The sequence below is a fragment of the Chrysochloris asiatica genome, unplaced genomic scaffold (assembly GCF_000296735.1).
Source record: "Chrysochloris asiatica unplaced genomic scaffold, ChrAsi1.0 scaffold00003, whole genome shotgun sequence".
In the NCBI taxonomy this organism is placed as follows: domain Eukaryota; kingdom Metazoa; phylum Chordata; class Mammalia; order Afrosoricida; family Chrysochloridae; genus Chrysochloris; species Chrysochloris asiatica.
In genome coordinates, this window is record NW_006408521.1 from 18,359,223 (window position 1) to 18,379,074 (window position 19,852).

The window sequence follows — 19,852 nt, forward strand, 5'->3', positions numbered from 1 at the left end:
GGGGAGAAGGGGGGTGAAGGGGGGATGTCACATTCCTGTGCACTTACTGAGTATGGCCACCTGGGGTCACTGCACAGGCAAGAAAAGAACCAGAGGAGCTATTACTGCAGACATCCAGAATTACTAGTTTATTACAAGCAATGTATGAGGATTGCTTGTGCATTTTGATACAGCTTTATAGTCACACATTAAACTATTTAAAAATATCTGACTGATACTAGCAAGGTCTTGAGAGAATAAAGATGTCTGCTATAGAATTCCCAGGGTTGGAGAGGACAATCTTTTTTTGGATGTACTCTATCTCATGAGACATCTTTTTACAACATTAACCTTGTCATTAGAAGTTTTTGCTTGCGGGTTATTCATTTAATAAATATTAATTAGGCACCTACTATGTACATGACACTGGTTTGAGTGGTGAACAATATAGACATTGTCCCTGCGCCGGACTCTGGTAGCAGTGACTGAAGGTGGAGACAGACTCAGATATTTGTTTACCACCATATTTGTCCTAAAGGACACAAGGGACTGCTGCCCAAGGGCAGTGAAGAGGCACTTGACTTACAAGTGCAAGATCCATGGGGAATAATTCAAGAGGTAACCCAAAGACCTGATTCTGTCCCCCTTCTACAACGGAAGAAAAGGAATTCCACCCATGAAGCATCCAGACATAATGAAGTTCAGGTCCAGAGCACCTGGATACAGAGTCAGGGTGTTTTGTTAATGATTATTTTAAAAGAACATTATGCATCTGGTTTTCATTTTTATTTTATCAAATAGGACGCTAAATGCTGGACTGCCTGGTTTAATAACAAATGTCTGATAATGCTAGTCTCCAGTGCTAATGTTGACTGAACTCTGGGTTAAACATTATACATATATTATCTCCTGATAATTGGTGTATCACCCTGAGTGGTAAGCTATTATTGTCCCTAATTCATACTTAAAGAAAATGAGGCTTGGACAAGTTAAGTAACTCTCCCAAAGCCAAACAGTAAGAGATCAGTTGGAATTTGAACCCAAGTAGTTAAATGTCAAACCAGGACTGCCATAGTCTACAGCTTCCTGAGGGAGGGATTTCCCAAGATAGGTTCTTAGTCTCTAGACAAGTGGCTGAAAGAATAAGATGCTAATGACAAAGAGTTTATTTACAGATTAAGTCCTTACTTTGCCAGGTAGTTTCATACAGGACAGAGACCACATCTCCAGTCTTGTGTCTTTCTCCTTCCAAAAGTCCTGAAGAGAGATTATGGGATGAATTTCTGTAAGTCAACCAATATCACTGCCAGAAAGGGAACTGTATCTGCCTTTGTGCACCCTGCTACTCGTAGGCCGATGAAATCATTTCTCCTTTGAGTAAAACAAAGTTCTGCTTGTCTTTTAATTACCTGGACAAACAGGAACTGGTTAATAGCTCCATCTGTTCCATCTCACTAGCTCTGTGGCCTTGGGAAAGTAACATAACCTCTCTTAACATTAATTTCTTTAATAAAAGTATCCCACAGGATTGTAGTAAAGATCAAGTTAGATAACATACAAAGCTTAGCAAATACTCAGTGTTCAATAAATAGCAATATGATTTTTATTTTGACCTATTAATGACATAGTCTTGATGTGGCACTGTAGGATAAGCACTGGACTGTTAACCACAAGGTCGGCAGTTCAAACCCACCAGTTCCTTAGAAACCCTATGCGGGGTCGCTAAGAGTCAGAACGGACTCAACAGCACTTGATAACAATGAGAGCATAACTGATATAACTTGAGAGCCTTTTAGAAACCTATCACTCACTTTCATGAATTTAAAGAGCCCTAGAGGGAGAATGGTGGCTCCAAACAATGAGCTCTGGACTGTGAACCACAAGGTCTGCACTTAGAGCCCACCAGCTCCTCCTTGGGAGAAGATGAGGCTTTCTGCTCCCGAGAAGATGTAAAACACTGGAAACCCTATAGAGGTTCTCTGTGAGTTGGAACCAATTTGTGACACTTAACAATGACAAGTCTTGGAGGCACAGGGGTTAAAGCACTTCACTGCTAATTGAGTTTAATGATTCAACCTTACCAGTCACTCTGCAGGGGAGATGTGTCAGTCTGCGTCTGTAATTATCATAGACTTGGAAGCCTCAGGCAGAATTTTAATTCTGTCATATAGGGTTGCTATGAGTCGGAATCAACTCAGTGGCATTGGATTTGGTTTCTGTATTTACATGTTAGATCTATATCCGTCCTTAGCAGAAAGATGAGGCTTTCCGTCCTGTAAAGATTTACAGTCTGGGAAACCCTATAAAGGGTCACTATGAGTCAGAACTGACTTCACGGCACATAACCACCACCACTATACCCATGATTTAAAAATGTATGTCATTAGTTGGTTATTGAGTTAGGACTTTTTCATTTTCCTAACAAAAACTTGCAGGTACTCATGGAACGGCTGAAGGCACAGAGGGACCAAACAAAAGCTGTTGTAGAAGAAGTGGTAAATAGACCTCTTCTCATCTTGACTTGAATTGTGGGGAAGATACTGCTGCTTATGTTGAAGCAATCACCATGGGCTGGTGTTGAAATAGGCCTGGAATGAGGAACGCCTGGAAAGCTGGCTTCCCAGAGTGGGAATAGGGGGTGAGAGGATTTGAAGCTGGGCGTGGATAGATGGGGTCAGAATTGGTGAAGAGGAGGTGAAGGGGCTGGGCAATGAACACAGGAGAGGAATGTCCAGTAGGAGGCAGCTGCCAATAGAAATCTGTACCTGCCCGGCCCTGCTGGCCTCACTGTCCTTTGTTCTTCAGAACAATGGATTCTGGCCATGCACACTGACTGAACTAAACCAGTTTGTCATTTTCTATAGAGAGAATTTTGATTCTTTTTATTATCCTTGTAGGACGGTACAGGACTCATCCTAATTTCTTCTGTTTGGGGTTCAGGTTCAATTTTTAAAAGGCTTATTATCCCCTCTCCAAGTTGAATTTTTAATTAGGGCAGCGGCATCACCAGAGAGGGGTGTAGGGGTGCCGATCTCACAGGGTGACATTGTCAGAAGGGGTGACACCAAAATGACTGTTTATATAATTATTGTGCAGTGTTCCAGCAGAAATTTATTATTTTTTAATATAACATTCCTATAGTTAGTTATAACAACAACAACATTTTTCATAAGCCCAGTTCACATCTATCAGTGTACCTATAAGGCTAAAACTCTTTGGTAATTTACTTTCTGAACCTTCTAATGTGCTCTAATCAGACCTGTCACTATCACTCAATTACAATTACTATTCAAATGACATGGTTTCATTTGTAGGCCCTACAAGTGTTTTGATAGTTGCTGATTTTGTCAAATTTACTGACATTTTAGCTACAATATTATTGTAATTAATATTTGTGAACCTACAACAATAACTGTTTTGAGAATGAAATAGAAATTAAAGGAAAAGAAGAAAACTCAAGGCTTCTGTTTAGTTACAACTGTTTGTTAGTTGTAACTAACAATGTTGTAATTTAATGTAGAAAGATTTGTTGCAAACAAATTTGTAGTTAGTATTCAAGCTGTTGTTGTTAAGTGCCTTCAAGTGAGTTCTCACTCATAGCAACCCTGTGTAGTGTTGCTGAGGAGCAACCAATGGGTTTGAACTGCTGACAATGTGGTTCGCAGTCCAGTGCTGAGCCTACAGAGCCACACCAGGAGTTTAGTATTCATAGAACCTAAATAATATTACATTTAAGCAATTTTACAACTATATGTATCACCTATTATTCTGTGGTTGAAAATGATGATAAACACCACTAAGTGTTCTGTAGGATCAGGGAGGAGGTCTGTGGTAGGGTGTTTGTGATACCACGAGTTACCACACTGGTGGCACTAACCCTAGTGAAATAATTGTATTAGGGTGTCTGGGGCTGCAAGTGGTTTATAATTAGCTGCTAGCCCAAAGGTTGGCATTCTAGCTATTCAGTGGTTGCACAGAAGACCAAGACTGGTGAACTACTTCCACAAATATTGTTGTTGATGTTAAGTGCCGTCGAGTTGGTTCCAACCCATAGCGACCCTGTATAGGGTTTCCAAGGCTGTAAATCTTTATGGGAGCGGCTGGTAGTTTCGAACTGCTGACCTTAAGGTTCGTAGCCTGATTTGTAACCACTACGCTACCAGAGCTCCTTTCTACAAAGATTACAGCTAAGTAAACGCTACAAAGCAGCACTACTCTGTAATAAATGGAATCACCACAAGTTGTGGCTGGCAAAGTGGCAGCATCAATGGCCTCAAGTGTGGCAATGATAGTGAGGTTGGCCCAGGATCAGGCAGTGTTTCATTCTGCTGTGCATAAGGTCACTATGAGTTGGTACCGACTCGATGGCACCTAACAACAACAACCACCACCACCACAACAACAATACCTAAGGGCGACTCAATAATTGGAGAGACAGTCAACTAAGTAAAAAAGTCAATTAAAAAAAATTGTGTTGATAGTGGATTCCAGCAAAATGAAGTCTTTGACAACTTCAATCTTTTCTCCATTTATTGTGGTATTATTTATTGGTCTGGTGGTAAGGATTTTTGTTTTCTTTACATTGCATTATGCAACCCATAATGAAGGCTGTGGTCTTTGATCTTCATCATTAAGTATTTTAAGTCCTTTTCACTTTCAGTAAGCAAGGTTGTATCATCTGCATATCCCAGTTTGTTAATGAGTCTTCCTCCAATCTTGATGCCAAATTCTTCTCGAATTATTTGCTCAGCACAGAGATTGAATAAGTATGGTGAAAGTATGCAACCTGGGTGCACACCTTCCCTAGTTTTAAACCTTTCAGTGTCTCCTTGCTCTGTTTGAACAACTGCCTCTTGGTCTATGTATAGGTTCTCAATGAACACAATTAAGTGCTCTGGAATACCCATTCTTTAATGTTATTGACATGATTCCAAGAGTCAAAAGCCTTTGCAGAGTCAATAAAGCACAGGTAAACATCTTTCTGGTATTCTCTGCTTTTAGCCAAAATCTATCTGGTGTCAGCAATGGTACCCTTGTTTTACTTCCTCATCTGAATCTGACTTGAGCCTCTGGTAGGTCCCTGTCAATGTACTGTTGCAGTTGTTTTTGAATTATCTTCAGCAAAATTTGCTTGCATGTGATATTAGTGATATTGTCTAATGATTTCCACATTCCACAGGGTCACCTCTGTTTGGAATGGGCACGGATATGGATCTCTTCCAATCAGTTGGCCAGGTGGCTATCTTCCAAATTTCTTGGCACAGATGAATGAGTGCCTCCAGTGCTGCATCAGTTTGTTGCAAGATTCCCATTTGTATTCTATCAAGATTCCCACTTACATTCTGTCATCACAGTCCACTCTACTCTGAGAAGGCAGTTCTTCCCCAGTCATATTTTGAGTGCCTTTCAACCTGAGTGGGTCATCTTCCAGCACTATATCTGACAGTGTTCCAGTGCTAGTCATGAGGTTGTCAGTGGCTAAACATTCAGAAGTACTCTACCTCACCTTCTTCTTAGTCTTAGTTTGGAATCTCAGTTGAAACCTTTCCACTGATGGCATAGCTTCCAGCATCACAGGAACATGCAAGCCACCACAGTATGACAAATAGACTAACAAGTGGTGGAAAAATCATAGAAATTTTTATTAAAGAAAGGGATCAAATATTAAACTATTGTTTCTTGATATGGCTCTAGTTCTGTACACTTCTAACAGCGATGTTTCCATTTCTGTAATCCTTCTGAAGACTTCTGCACTTTTATTTATATCAGGTCAAAACGCCAGTTTGGGCATCCTTGAGGGACACAAACATATTCCTTTTCAATGTTCTTTGAGTTTGACAGCAAAAAGAAGTCTGAAGGGTCATGATCAGGGCTGTAGGTTGGATGTGGTAAGGTTTCCCAAAAACATTCTCATAGAACAGCCCTTGCTACCAACACAGAACGAGCAGGTGCATTGTTGCGATGGGAAAATAGTTCCTTGGCACACGTTTTTTGGCCTTTTCCTCACCAACACAGTTTTCCATTTTCTTAAGAGTTCATACTAACCTTTCATGATTGCCCTGCTTCCTTCAAGAAAATCTATCAAGATTACCCTTTTTAAGTACTCCCCAAATAACGATAACCTTCTGATCTCACCTTTCTGCTTGGAATTCTTTTTTGAAATCTTTCTGACGTTCCTTTAATTTCCAGATCTATCTAAAAACTGTTGTCTTATGTGGATAGCATTCCTGTAAATTTGTTGCAAAGCTTCAATGATTTGGGAAGATGTCCACTTAAGTTTTGTTTACAGATTTAATATAAGTTGTTGTTGTTGTTAAGTGTCATCAAGTCGATTCCGACCCATAGCTACTCTGTATAGGGTTTCCAAGGAGCAGCTGGTGAGCTTGAACCGCCGAACTTGCAGTTCAAACGGCTTTGTAGTCTGGTGCATTATGCACAGCGCCACACCAGAACTCCTAATATAATATATATAATGACATAAAGGAGCTCTGGTAGCATAGTGGTTACGAATCGGGCTGTGAACCGCAAGGTCAGCAGTTCGACACTACCAGCTGTTCCGCGGGAGAAAGATGAGGCTTTCTGCTCCTGTAAAGATTTACAGCCTTGGAAACCCTGTACAGGGTCGCTATGAGTTGGAACCAACTCCATGGCACATAACAACAACAAATATGAGGCTAAGTCAACAGTATTGCTACCTGAGTTCCAGTTCGTAAATGCACGGGTTTATTTCAAACAAAGCACGTTTAAACATGTCTCTGTAATAAGTGGATGGCCCAGACAACTTCTTCCAATAATACACTTCTCTTAGTCTCATTAGGGTGCCTTCAAAAACGCAGGATAGTGAGGAACCAGTGATTTGGAAGGTCATAACTTCTATTATCACTGGTTCTTCACCATCCCACTTATTTGAAGGCACCCTAATGAGACTAAGAGAAGTGTATTATTGGAAGAAGTTGTCTGGGCCATCCACTGATTACAGAGACATGTTTAAACGTGCTTTGTTTGAAATAAACCTGTGCATTTACGAACTGGAACTCAGGTAGCAATACTGTTGACTTAGCCTCATATTTAATGTCATTATATAAAGAATAAGTTTGGGAAACTAACTTTTTATAATTTGTTATTGTTCTAGTGCCTGACTGTTACCAGTCACAGACTAATGAAACTCAAACTCCTATCTTATATGCAGACCTGTTCTTAACTCATCCTGAAATTTTTCTGATAGCTCGAGGGCTGCAGCATTGTTTGTTTTCAAAACTCCTCAAGCTCTTTCTCAGCTATGTGCACAACTTTAAGCGGAACTTTTTTCCTTTTTTTTTTTTTTTAAAAAAAGAGGAACTATAAGAAGTTACAAAACCTTTAAAAAAATCATCTTTGAGCTCAAGGACCTTACCACAGTGTGACAGTACTGGTGAACTTGGGAAGGAATTTTGTTTCTACACACTTTCAAGTCATAAGGAGGTGGGTTTCCCCAGAAAGTCTGGATTGTCCTGCACCACCAGAATCACAGAATTGAAGCTTGTTGCTGTCCAGTCAAGTCTGACTCCTAGCGATGGTACAGGACAGAGTAGAATTGCCCCGTAGGGTTTCCTAAGCTGTAATCTTTATGGAAGCCAACTATTTCACTAATGGAGTGCTGGTGGGTATGAACTGTTGTACTACCATACTTCTTCTTGTACCATCAAGCTAGTGGAAACAGGGGTTAGGGTCTGATGACTCCACACTTGCTTTCGATGGGATTTTTTGGTAGAATGAGCTGTTCAGTGTAGGGATTCCTTGATTTTCCAAGTCATTATGTACTGAGTCCATTAGCATTATAGTTCCCAAGGGTCCACGTATACAAAATCACACAAACCCCACAAATGTATGAAACGGAACTCTACAAAGCAGTTGTTGGGGAATGGGTAAATGTGTTCATTGGAATCTGGAATCACTGGAGAAGGTTGTAATATGTTGTTCTTAAGTGCTGTCAAGTTGGTTCTGATTCATAACAACCTTGTATAGGGTTTCCCAGGAGTACCTGGTGGGTTTGAACCTTGTGGTTAACAGTCCAGTGCTTATCCTACAGGGCCACACTAGGAGAGGAATCTTTGTAGATTAGGTTAAGTTGGTGCTGTCAAGTTGGTTCCGACTCATAGTGACCCCTACGTACAACAGAATGAAACACCACCTGTCCTGTGCCATCCTCATAATTGCTGAAATGCTTGAGCTCATTGTTGCTGCCACTGTGCCAATCCATCTAGTTGGGGTCTCCCTCTTTTTCACTGACCCTCCACTGTACCAAGCATGATGTCCTTCTCCAGGGATTGGTCTCTGCTGATAATATGTCTGAAGCATGAGAGACAAAGTCTAGCCATTTTGGCTTCTTAGTAGTGTTCTTGTTGTACTTCCTCCAACACAGATTTGTTTGTTCTTCTGGCAGTCCATGGTACTTTTAATATCCATCTCCAACACCATAATTCAAATACATCAGTTCTTGTACAGTCTTCCTTATTCACTGTCCAACTTTCACATGCATATAAGGCTACTGAAATACCATGGTTTGGACCAGGTGCACCTTAGTCCTCAAGATGACATCTTTGCTTTTGAATACCTGAGCAGCAGATTTGCTGTTTGATTTCTTGACTACTGTTCCCAAGAGTGTTGAATCCAAGCAAAGAGGTTTATCTGTGAATCCTAGCAAAACAAAGTCATTGGCAATTTCAGTCTTTTCTCCATTTATCATAATGTTACTTATTGGTCCAGTTGTGAGGATTTTTGTTTTCTTTACACTGAGGTGCAACTCATACCAAAGGTTGTGTTCTTTGATCTTCACGAATAAGTATTTTAAGTCCTCTTCACTTTCAGCAAGCAAGGTTGTATCTTCTGCATAGTTGTTAATGAGTCTTCTCCAATCCTGATCCCAGATTCTTCTTCATATAATCCAGCTTCTCAGATTACTTGCTCAGCATAGATATTGAATAAGTACGGTGAAAGAATGCGACCTGGGTGCACACCTTTCCTGATTTTAAACCATCCAGTGTTCTCTTGTTCTCTTTGAACAACTGCCTCTTGGTCTATGTACAGGTTCCTCATGAACTCAATTAAGTGTTCTGGAATACTCATTCTTAACAATGTTATTATCATGATTCCAAGAGTCAAAAGCCTTTGCAGAGGTAATAAAAGCACAGGTAAACATATTTCTGGTATTCTCTGCTTTCAGCCAAGATCTAGCTGACATCAGCAATGATAACCTTTGTTCTACTTCCTCATCTGAATCTGGCTTGAACCTCTGGTAGGTCGCTGTCAGTGTACTGTTGCAGATGTTTTCGAATTATCGTTAGCAAACTTTTACTTGAATGTGATATTAGTGATATTGTCTGATGATTTCCACCTTCCACTGGATCACCTCTCTTTGGAGTGGGCACAGATGAGTGGGTGTCTCCAGTGCTGCATCAGTTTGTTGAAAGATTTCTAATATGCATTACGTTGAGTCCTGGGAGCCTTGTTTTTTTTTTTTTGCCAATGATTTCAGTGCACCTGGGACATTTCCTTCAGTAATGTTGGCTGTTGACCATATCCTCTTGAAATGGTTGAACATCAACCATTTCTTTTTGGTACAGTGACTCTGTATTCCTTTCATCTTCTTTTGATGCTTTCTCCTCATTAAGTATTTTGCCCAAAGAATCCTTTTCTATTTCAAGTTGAGGCTTAAATTTTTACTCAGTTCTGTCAGCTGGAGAAATGCTGAAAATGTTCTTTCCTTTTGGTTTTCTAACTCCAGATCTTTGCACATTCATCACAATATTTGACTTTGTCTTCTTGAGCTGCCCTTTGAAAATTTCTGTTCACATGGGTCCTTAAAAATCAGAGAATCTTTCCTGGCTCCAGTCAGAGCCAGAGGGAGGTGTGACTACAGAAGACCAGTCAGAGAGATATAATATTGCTAGCTTCAAAATGAAGAAAGGAACATGGGTAGCTTCTAGAGGTTGTAAAGATAAGGAAACAAATTATTCCCTAGAGCTTCCAGAATAGAACACTGTACTGCCTAGTAAGACTCCTGTTTGGATACTATAAGATAATACATTTGTGTTGCTTTAAGCTCCTAAATTTGCTGCAATAGAAAACTAATACAAATTGGACAATAATATAAGGCAGGCATTGCTATTATTGTCATTTACAATTGTTGTTAGGTGCCATCGAATCAGTCCCAACTCATAGCAACCCTATGTACAGTAGAATGAAACACTTCCTGGTCTTGGGACACCCTAACAATTGTTATGTTTGAGCCCATTGTTGCAGACACTGTGTCAATCCATCCCACGGAGGGTCTTCCTCTTTTTTACTGACTCTCTATTTACCAAGTATGATGTCCTTCTCCAGGACTGGTTCTTCCTGATAACATGTCCAAAGAATGTGAGACAAAGTCTCACCATCCTCAATTCTAAGGAGTATTTTGACTGTACTTCCTCCAAGACATGTTTGTTTGTTTTTCTGGTAGTCCTTGGTACTTTCAATATTCTTTGCCAACACCATAATTCAAATGTGTCAATTATTCTTGGCCTTCTTTATTAAATTTTAATGCTGTTATTGTTGTTAGGTGTCATTGAGTTGGTACCAACTCATAGCAACCTAATGCACAATAGAACGAAACACTGCCTGGTCCTGCACCAACCTCACAATTGTTGCAATACTTGAGCTTATTGCTGCTGCCACTGTGCCAATGGAGAAACTAAAATACGGCCGGATTACGTTTTTGCCAAGGTCATACAGCTGTAAAGTGAAGGAGCCAGGGCTCTCAAGTTGAGTCTACCTTCAGAACTCATACTCTTAATTATTATGCAAGCTGGCCTCCACACCTTCCAGGATTTTTGGCGAGACAGAGAATGGAAATAAACTTCAAGTAAAAGTTCACTGAAAAGAATGAGTTATATATACCTCACAGAGACAGTAAAGAGTTCAGTTGACTCAGAAGGAAGTTCAGAGTCCTGGATTAATGGAGACCAGAGAATAGTTGTTCCTTAGGCTAGGTTTGCACTCTGTTCACGACTAATCTTCCTCTGTCACTGCTTTGATCATGACAAACTGGTTTGCTTAGCATCCTACAAACATGTAATTAAACAGGGTTCTTTTCTACACTGGTGCCTTTGCCTAGACACCTTGCTTCTCCTTCCCACAGCTCTGATGTCCATCTCCTCCCAGAAGATCCCATCCCGTCTCACACTATCCCACAGTGACCTGGGGGTACTTGGGTCAAGGACTTGGGCATGAAATCACACATCATCTCCTAGATCTTTCCTATTGTTGTTATGAAGTGCTGTCAAGTCCGTTCTGACTTGTTTTGACCCTGTGTAGGGTTTCCAGGGAACGTGTGGGGAATTTGATGTTACACCTTAGGAGTAACAGTTTAGTGCTTGCTTATTCTACAACAGTATACACTGGGTCACCATCTTTCCAGTAGTGTCTTTTAATTTCTTGTTATCTAGTTTTTGTGGCACTTATAATTCATTTTCAAGTTGACCGACCTCTGTGACTTTCCTGAGGGTAGGGATACAAATCCACCCAGAGCAGACCTGTCATGGTCATCAACTTCTTGGTCCATTCCGAAAATAAACTTTACTACCACACAGTTTTGACTTTATTGAGTACATGTTTGGCTTTCTCTGATTCTCCACCACCAGAATACATTGTTGTTGTAAGGTGTCATCTAGTTGATTTTTCACTCACAGGTGCCCCATGTGACAGAGTTGTTGTTAAAGTATCTTCGAGTCGGTTCCAACTCATATAGACCCTATATAGGATTTCTGCTGTTTCGCATCTTCGGGGGAGCAGAAAGCCTTTGTTCTCCCTCAGAGTGGCTCATGGGCTCGAACCACGGGTCTTGTGGTTCACAGTCCAGATGTGACAGAGTGGAACCACCCAATTCGGTGTCCTTGAGTACATTAAGCTCTATTGTTAAACATTCTCATAGCTTTTATTACATATTATTTGGGGGGTGATTATTCAATTGCTCATGTCTCTTATTACTGTAAGGAACTCTGGTAGCGTAGTGGTTACGAACCGGGCTGCTTATCTCACGGTCAGCAGTTTGAAACTACCAGCCGTCTCTTGGGAGAAAGATGAGGCGTTCTGCTCCTGTAAAGATTTACAGCCTTGGAAACGCTGTACAGGGTCACTATGCACACAACGACAACAACTCATTACTGTGGGGCACTCAACGTGCAGCAGAGGGTCTGGCATATACAAATATACTTTAAAACCAAAAGGCCTGTCAGTAGATGACTAGGAGACTGTGAGAGGTGATACCTTACGGTGATGTTGGTGGGTCCCAGCTCAAAGCCGCTGGCAACACCTTGACCTCTCAGGTGCCAGCCTGGGAACGCCTCCGCGCTGCTACCTCCCTTCCAGCACCAGGAGTCCTCCAGTCCACGTTTCCCTTCCCAGCGCTCCGCGCGCCCCTGCACAGCCTCCTTCGCGCCCCGCCCCAGCCCCGCCCTTCACCCCCCCACCCCCACCGCGCGCTCGCGACACATTCCGCTCGCGCCCTCGCCGAGTCCGCGCGGAGACGCGCCTTGCCGGCTTCTTAGCTTCCAGCCAAGATGGCGGAGTGTGCTGATGGACTGGGCACTGTCCCGGAGCACGAGCGGATATTGCAGGAGATCGAGAGCACCGACACCGCCTGCGTGGGGCCCACCCTCCGGTAAAGCTCTCATTCCCAGGGTCTTCAGGCCGTCGTTGCCGGCTGCTCCTCCGCTGCAGGGAGGGACGTTCACAGGTGGTGCGCGCGGGGGCGCTGCCAGGTTTACAAACCAGGGCCAGGGCCGGTGTGGCTGCTGCACCTGTCGGCTTGGTGGCAGCTCGGAGCGCCTCACACGCAGGAACTGTCACTGCGCGCCGCTGGTGGGTGTGGCTGCCGTGGTGCCTTAGACCCCAGGGGCCGCGGCGCCGCCGCACTTTGACTCTTGGACTAGGGGTCCGGAGGACGTGCCTCCGGCCTGGCCCGCACTGATGGCTTGGCAGCGGGCTTGCCCGGGGCGAAGGTTCCTTGCGGGCAGCCAGCGAGACAGGCGCCGAGGCACGCTCCGATGGAAACCCTGGCGCTCAGGGCTGCAGCAGGCGTGAGAGAATTTAAACTGAGCGGGAAAGGCCAGCACCTTTAAGCCCCTGCACAACCCCGCGTGGGCGAGAAGGGACCGTGGGCTGGTGGGGATGAGCTGAGGCTCGATAACACACTGGTGTAACTGCACAGTGGCTAAGCTACTGAAGACAAGGAGGCTTTCATTTATTCACGAACGTTTCATTAATTTTGCATCAATTTTTCCATGTATTTAAAAAAGGATACCAATCCACCCACCACCTTTAAGAATACAGTGAAAGAATACAGTACTAGGCCATCAATAGTCCATGCCATACCTGCTATCCTAATAGCATATTAGAATGTACATATCCGTTAGGCTAGATTAGGCACGCTCTTCAGGAATGAAAACCAATTGCTGTGCCACCTATTCCAACCCATGCGACCCCACATGTTGCACAGTAGAGCTGCTCCATAAGGTTTTCCTAGCTGTGACCTTGCAGAAGTAGTTTGCCAGGCCTTTCTTACAAGGAACCTTTAGGTGGGTTAGACCCATCAACCTTTCAATGAGTACAGAGTGCTTAACCCTTAGCACGAGTGAGGGAATAGGAGTTTTATCTTTATCAGTGGTAAATGTAATATGATTCATTTAGTCAGGGAAATTGGGGCCGATTTAGTTTTATCAGTAGTTTCTTCAGAATACACACTTCGTAGAAATGGAGCAACGTATGGTTTGAGGCCCTGTGGATATAGTAGTATAAAGTCAAGCCAGTTGAAATTTTATTGTAAATTCACCTTGCCCTGAGAGTCAAGAAGCTGGGTTCTTGTTTTGCCCCAGTTCTGCCACTGATGAAGTGTGCAAAACTGGGCAAAAATAATTTAACCTCTTGTTCTTATTTCCTTATTTGCAGAATAGGGAGTCGAATGTTTTAATGCCCCAAAAGCTTGGATAGCAGAGACCTCATCAATTTGTTCACTGTGTATCCTTAACACCAAGCATGTGTTAGTCACATGATAAATTTTTGTTATATGAAATGCCTGCTTTCAATGATTAGTGCATATCCTAAATTTCCCCACATATTGCTTTCTTTTCATAAAACTGTGTATGTGGTAATGAAAGCAGAAATTATAGATTAAAAGGAAACTTTGTCTCACTGTATGGTGAGATTGAAACTGTATAGGACATAGTACAGTTATCAGAAAAGTCAAATTTTGAAAGTAGTATTGGTTATGAAGGAAGTACTTCATCTTGTGTAAAAGATAAAATTAACTTACACTTGGAAAAAAAATTGAAATAAATTGAGACACTTTTTGGACACCAACATGCTGAAAACCGTTGATCTTCAGTGTGGGTTCTGTATTTTTGAATTTGCATACTCATTAGAGTTTGTAACTCCAAAATAAGTAATTGCTTTTCTTTCATGGTCATGTGTAGAGAGAGCGACACAAATCTGTGTCCATGTGTTTCCAGCAGTCATTGAACAAAGCAATGCCTTTCCTTGTTTCAGTTTCCAGATGGTAAAAAAGTGTCTTTTTTGCTATCTATTTAGTGCCATGTTTTTATCACATTGTTATGCATTTTGTTGCTAATTTTGCTGTTTAAAATGACCTTCATGCATAGTAATGATTGCTATCTAAGCATAAGAAGGCCGTGATGTGCCCTACAGAGAAAATATGTATGTTAAATATGTTAGATATGTTTGGTTCAGTCATGAGTTATCGTTTTGTTGACCTTGAGTATTCAGTGTTAACAAATCAACCACAGAAACAAAACAAGGTTTTGTTAATGCTGGTAAAAATGTTGTGACCAGAGGTTCACAGAAACACAGCCTATGTTTCCCGTGGCTCAGAATTCGCTAGTTCAGTGTTCAAGGTGACTTTATAGAATATAACGAGAATTGACAGTATGTGTTCACAGTGTATCATTCTGTACGCTCTTGGCTGACAATCATGTCACTTACTTCATTGAAATCCAGACTTTTCTTTAGTGACTCTTACTTACACCTGTCATCTCTCATGTATCTAGTTGCTGTTGAGTCATTTATGACTCATAGTAGTCCTAAAGCTCAGAGCCCCATAGGGTTTCAAAGCATTTACGTTCTCCCATGGAGCGGCTGGTGGGTTCGAACTGCTGACGTTTCAATTAGCAGGGAAACACTTAACCATTGTGCCACCCTCTCTTATATAAGCAGACTCTTTTCATACATGTATTTAGTGGTTCTTTCTCTTGAACTTGGTTTGTTATTGTTGTGTGCTGTCACGTTGATTTTAACTCCTAGTGACCCTGTGTAGGGTTTCAGACACTGTACATCTCTATAGGAACAGACACAGGTCACATTGTTCTCCTGTGAAGCGACTGGTGGATTCGAACTGCCGACTATGTGGTTAACAGCCCAATGTGTAATCCACTATCCTACTAGGGCTCTATGCAGTGTTTAAGTTACTACTATTTTCTTCTTCTTATTTTTTTCTAGTTTTATTGAGTAAAATGATTTTAGAAAATCCCTTATGAAAAATTAAAATGTGTCAAGGTAAAATCGTGTGATAGATCATTATGAGCCCCTCATCTAGCTTCTGGGCCCAGTTTTGTTTGATCTTTTCTCCTGTTCACTTTTCCTCATCCTGGATGACTTTTCTAGTGGATCCTAGGTATCAATCATCCTAAAGTATGTTAGTATTAGGGTTATTTTTTGCAACTGTCTCTTAATCTTTTAACTGGCTTGTGTTGTTGTTGTTAGGTGCCATTGAGTTGCTTCTGACTCAGAGTAACCCTACATACAGAAAACAGAAGGAAGTACTGCCTGGTCCTGCGCCATCTTCCTGATAGTTCTGTTTGAGCCCACGACAGTCATGGTGCTAATCCATTTCATTGAGGCTCTTCCTCTTGTTCCCTTATCCTCGGATTTATCAAGTCTGGTGCTTTTCTCCAGGAAGTGGTTCCTCCTCACAACAGGTCCAAAGTATGAGAGATGAAGTCTTGCCGTCTTCACTTTTAAGACACATTCTGGCTGTACTTCTTCCAAGAGAGATTTGTTTGTTCTTAAGGAGCTCTGGTAGCGTAGTGGTTATGAATTGGACTGCGAACCTTAAGGTCAGCAGTTTGAAACTACCAGCTGCTCTGAGGGAGAAAGATGAAGCTTTCTGTTCCTGTAAAGATTTACAGCCTTGGAAACCCTGTACAGGGTCACTATGAGTCAGAACCGACTCGACAGTGTTTAACAACAAATGGCAGATCATGGTACTCTGAATATTCTTCACCAGCACCATATGTATCAATCATCAATTCTCCCCTGGTCTTCCTTATTCGCTGTTCAGCTTTCACATGAATTAACTGAAAATATCATATCTTGGGTTGGGCACACCTTAGTCCTTAAATTGATATTTTTGCTCTTTAACATTTTAAAAGGTCTTTTGTAGCAGATTTGCCCAGTACAATAGGTTGATTGATTTCTTGACAGCTGCTTCCATGAACGTTGATTACGGATCCAAGTAAAATGAAATCCTTGATAACTTCAGTCTTTTCTCCTTTTATCATGATGTGTTTGTTTATTGATCTAGTTGTGAAATTTTTTTTGTTCTTTATATTGAGTTGTAATCCATACCAAATGCTGCAGTCTTTGATCTTCATCAGCAAGTTCCTCAAGTTCTCTTCACATCCAGTAAACAAGATTGTGTCATCTGCGTACTGCAGGTTGTTTATGAGTCTTCCTCCAGTCCTGATGCTATATTCTCACATAGCCAAGCTTCTTGGATTATTTACTCAGCATACAGCTCAAATGATATTGTTAGGTTCCAACTCATGGTGACCCTGTATGTAACAAAATCAAATGCTGGCTGATCCTGTACCATTGATACAGATCGAACAAGTGGGATGAAAGTATGCACCCCCGAGGCACACCTTTACTGATTTAGAACCATGTGGTATCTCCTTGTTCTGTTCAAACGACTGCCTCTTGATCTATCTGCAGGCTCTGCCTGAGGGTTCTGGAATTCCCATTATTTGCTGTGGTATCCATAATTTTTTATGATCCACACAGTCCAGTGCCTTTGCATAGTCAACAAAGCACAACTAAACATCTTTCTGGTATTCTCGGCTTTTAGTCAAGATCCACCTGCTATCCCTCATCCCATGTCCCCTTCTGAATCCAGCGTGAATTTCTGGCAGCTCCTTGTTGGTGAACTGCTGCAACCCTTTATCAATTTTATTTGCATGTGATAAAATTTTATTTGCATGTGATATTAATGATATTGTTGGGCCACTTTTCTATTCTTTAAGGTCACCTTTCTTTGGAGTGAGAACAAATATGGATCACTTCCAACTGGTTTACCAGGTAGCTGTCTTCCAAATTTCTTGGCATAGACTAGTGAGTGCTTCCATCACTGCATTGGTTTGTTGGAACGTTTCAGATAGTATTCTGTCAGTTCCTGGAGCTTGTTTATTTCGCCAATGCCTTCAGTGCAACTGGACTTCTTTTAGTACCTCCAGTTCTTGATCATGTGCTACCTCTTGAAATGGTTGAACACCAATGAATTCTTTTTGGTACAGTGATTCTGTGTATTCCTTCTATCTTCTTTTGATGCTCCTGTGTCATTATTTTACCCATAAAATCCTTCATTATTGTGAATTGAGACTTGAGTGTTTTCTTGAGTTCTTTCTGTTTGAGAAATGCTGAGCATGTTCTTCCTGGCCTGTCAGCTAGGCTATTATTATTTTTTTCCTGTGACCGTCTTTTTTTGCCTGACCTTTCACTTTTTGTTAGATTTGGCACATGCATTGTTTCCCCCTTTATATTCATTCTGATTTTAAGGACTGTTAATGTGAGAAATTCTAAGTCAGAGCTTGTAACTATTATACAGTATTCTATACATATATCCACCACATTTCAATTATTATTATTAATTCAGTTAAAATTACACTTCTCAATTCCCTGAGTAATGGAGACATTTAGATGCCGCCACCTCTTGCCCTACTGCGGACATCATTGCTGTGCATGCTGTCATTAAATTTCCCTCTTGGTTGTGTAGGAGGATTTCTCTAGAGCATATGGTAGGAGTTGTAGGACTTTGTCCACTCTTCTTCTCCTCACTGCTGCTACTCTAGTTCAGGACAGTATCCTCTTTCACCTGGCTCATTGTATTGGGTTTCTCTAACTCTCCTTCCTTCCTCTAGCCTAGCCTCATTTCACATCTTTCCTGCTGTCCAGCCAGACTGATTTTTTTGTCACACTAATAATGGTGTGGTGCTTTGGGGTAAAGCACTGGACAGAAAGATCAATATGAACTACAAGGTCAGTACTTCAAACTAACTAGCTGCTCCTTAGAAACCCTATTCAGGGTCGCTATGAGTTGGCAGTGTCACTAAACAACAATCATGATACACGCTTATCAAGTAGTGATGTAAAAGTTTTATGTTGTCTTTCGTTTGCAGTATAAATTCCTTAAATAACTTTCGAAGTGTTTCATGATCTACCTCTCCTATTTTACATTTTATACTCTAGTCATAATGATTTTTTCCAGTTCTTTAAACACACAGTTTTCTCTCTCTCATCTCTAGATTCACAGTGCTGGTTCTGCTGCCTATAACCAATCAACATACCCAATACCAAGTCTGGCCTGGTCCACACTTTGAATCCTAGTGTTAAACATTACTTCTTTTAGGAAGTCATCCCTGCTTCTCATGATGTCTGGGTCAGTTACATCTTTTATGTGTTCTGTAGCCATTCATAGTTATCCTGTAATAGATAGCACTTCTCAAACGGTGTCACAGTTTATTTTCTGTATCCATGTTTTTACCCATTCGAAAGAAAGGCAATCAGATGTAATATGGAGTGTGATGGATAAACACTAGACTGCAAGGTTGGTTTGAACTGCAAGGTCTGTTGTTCAAATCCACCATCCACTGCTTGGAAACCCTATACAGGGTCGCTATGAATTGGAATTGACTTGACAGAACTTAACAACAACAGTTATTAATGTCACATACTAGCAACAATTTGCAGAAGATAGTTAAAAAATGACTTGTGCCATACCAAGAGGAACTGCCAGAAATTCAAGCAGATTCTGAAGAGGATGCAGAATGAAGGCTATCATTGCTGGTGTCAGGTGGACCTTGAGTGAAAGACAATACCCGAAAGATGCTTACCTGTATTTTATCAACTAATGGAAAGCCAGTCAACTGTGCCAAACATAGCAAATTGTGGATAAGGTTATGAAGAATGGGAATTTCAGAACACTTAATTGTGTTTATGCATAACTTGTACATGGACCAAGAGGCAGTTGTTCAAGCAGAACAAGCAGATGATTTAAAATCAGAGAAACTGCAATAGGGTGGTATCCTTCGACATTACTTTTGAATCTGTATACTGAATAAATATTCTGAGAAACTGGACTAAATGAAGAAGAATGCAGTATCAGGATTGAAGGAAGACTTGTTAACAATCTGCAATATGCAGACAAGACAACTTTGCTTGAATCACTTACTGATGAAGGTCAATATGGATTTTGTTGTTGTTGTTAAACGTTGTGGAGTTGGTTTCAACCCATAGCGACCCTGTATAGAGTTTCTGAGGAGCGGCTGTTGAGTTTGAACTGCCAAACTTGCAGTTCAAACTGACTTTGTAGTCTAGTACATTTACCCACAGTGCCACACAAGGACCTGAACATAAAACAAAAATCATTACAACTGGTCTGATAACATCATTATGTTGTTGTTGTCAGGTGCCATCAAGTCGGAACCGACTCATAGCGACCCCATGCACAGCAGAACGAAACAATGTCCGATCCTGGGCCAACCTCACTACCGCTGCCACACTTGAGTGC

General features: G+C 41.3%; 1 protein-coding gene across 3 annotated transcripts in view; it reads left to right on the plus strand.

Annotated features, from left to right (window-relative positions):
* EXOC6 (exocyst complex component 6) overlaps positions 1-19,852 on the plus strand; it is a 282,222-nt gene that overhangs the window by 20,100 nt on the left and 242,270 nt on the right. Inside the window, exon 1 of one of the 3 annotated variants that reach the window (XM_006831143.1) lies at positions 12,495-12,658. The exons of 1 other annotated variant lie outside the window; for it this stretch is intronic. In XM_006831143.1, coding sequence (XP_006831206.1) covers positions 12,558-12,658 — 101 coding nt within the window. In that variant the 5' untranslated portion in view covers positions 12,495-12,557. Of the gene's footprint in view, positions 1-12,494; positions 12,659-19,852 lie in introns of those variants that run through there. One more of the 3 variants, XM_006831145.1, reaches the window with a different exon arrangement.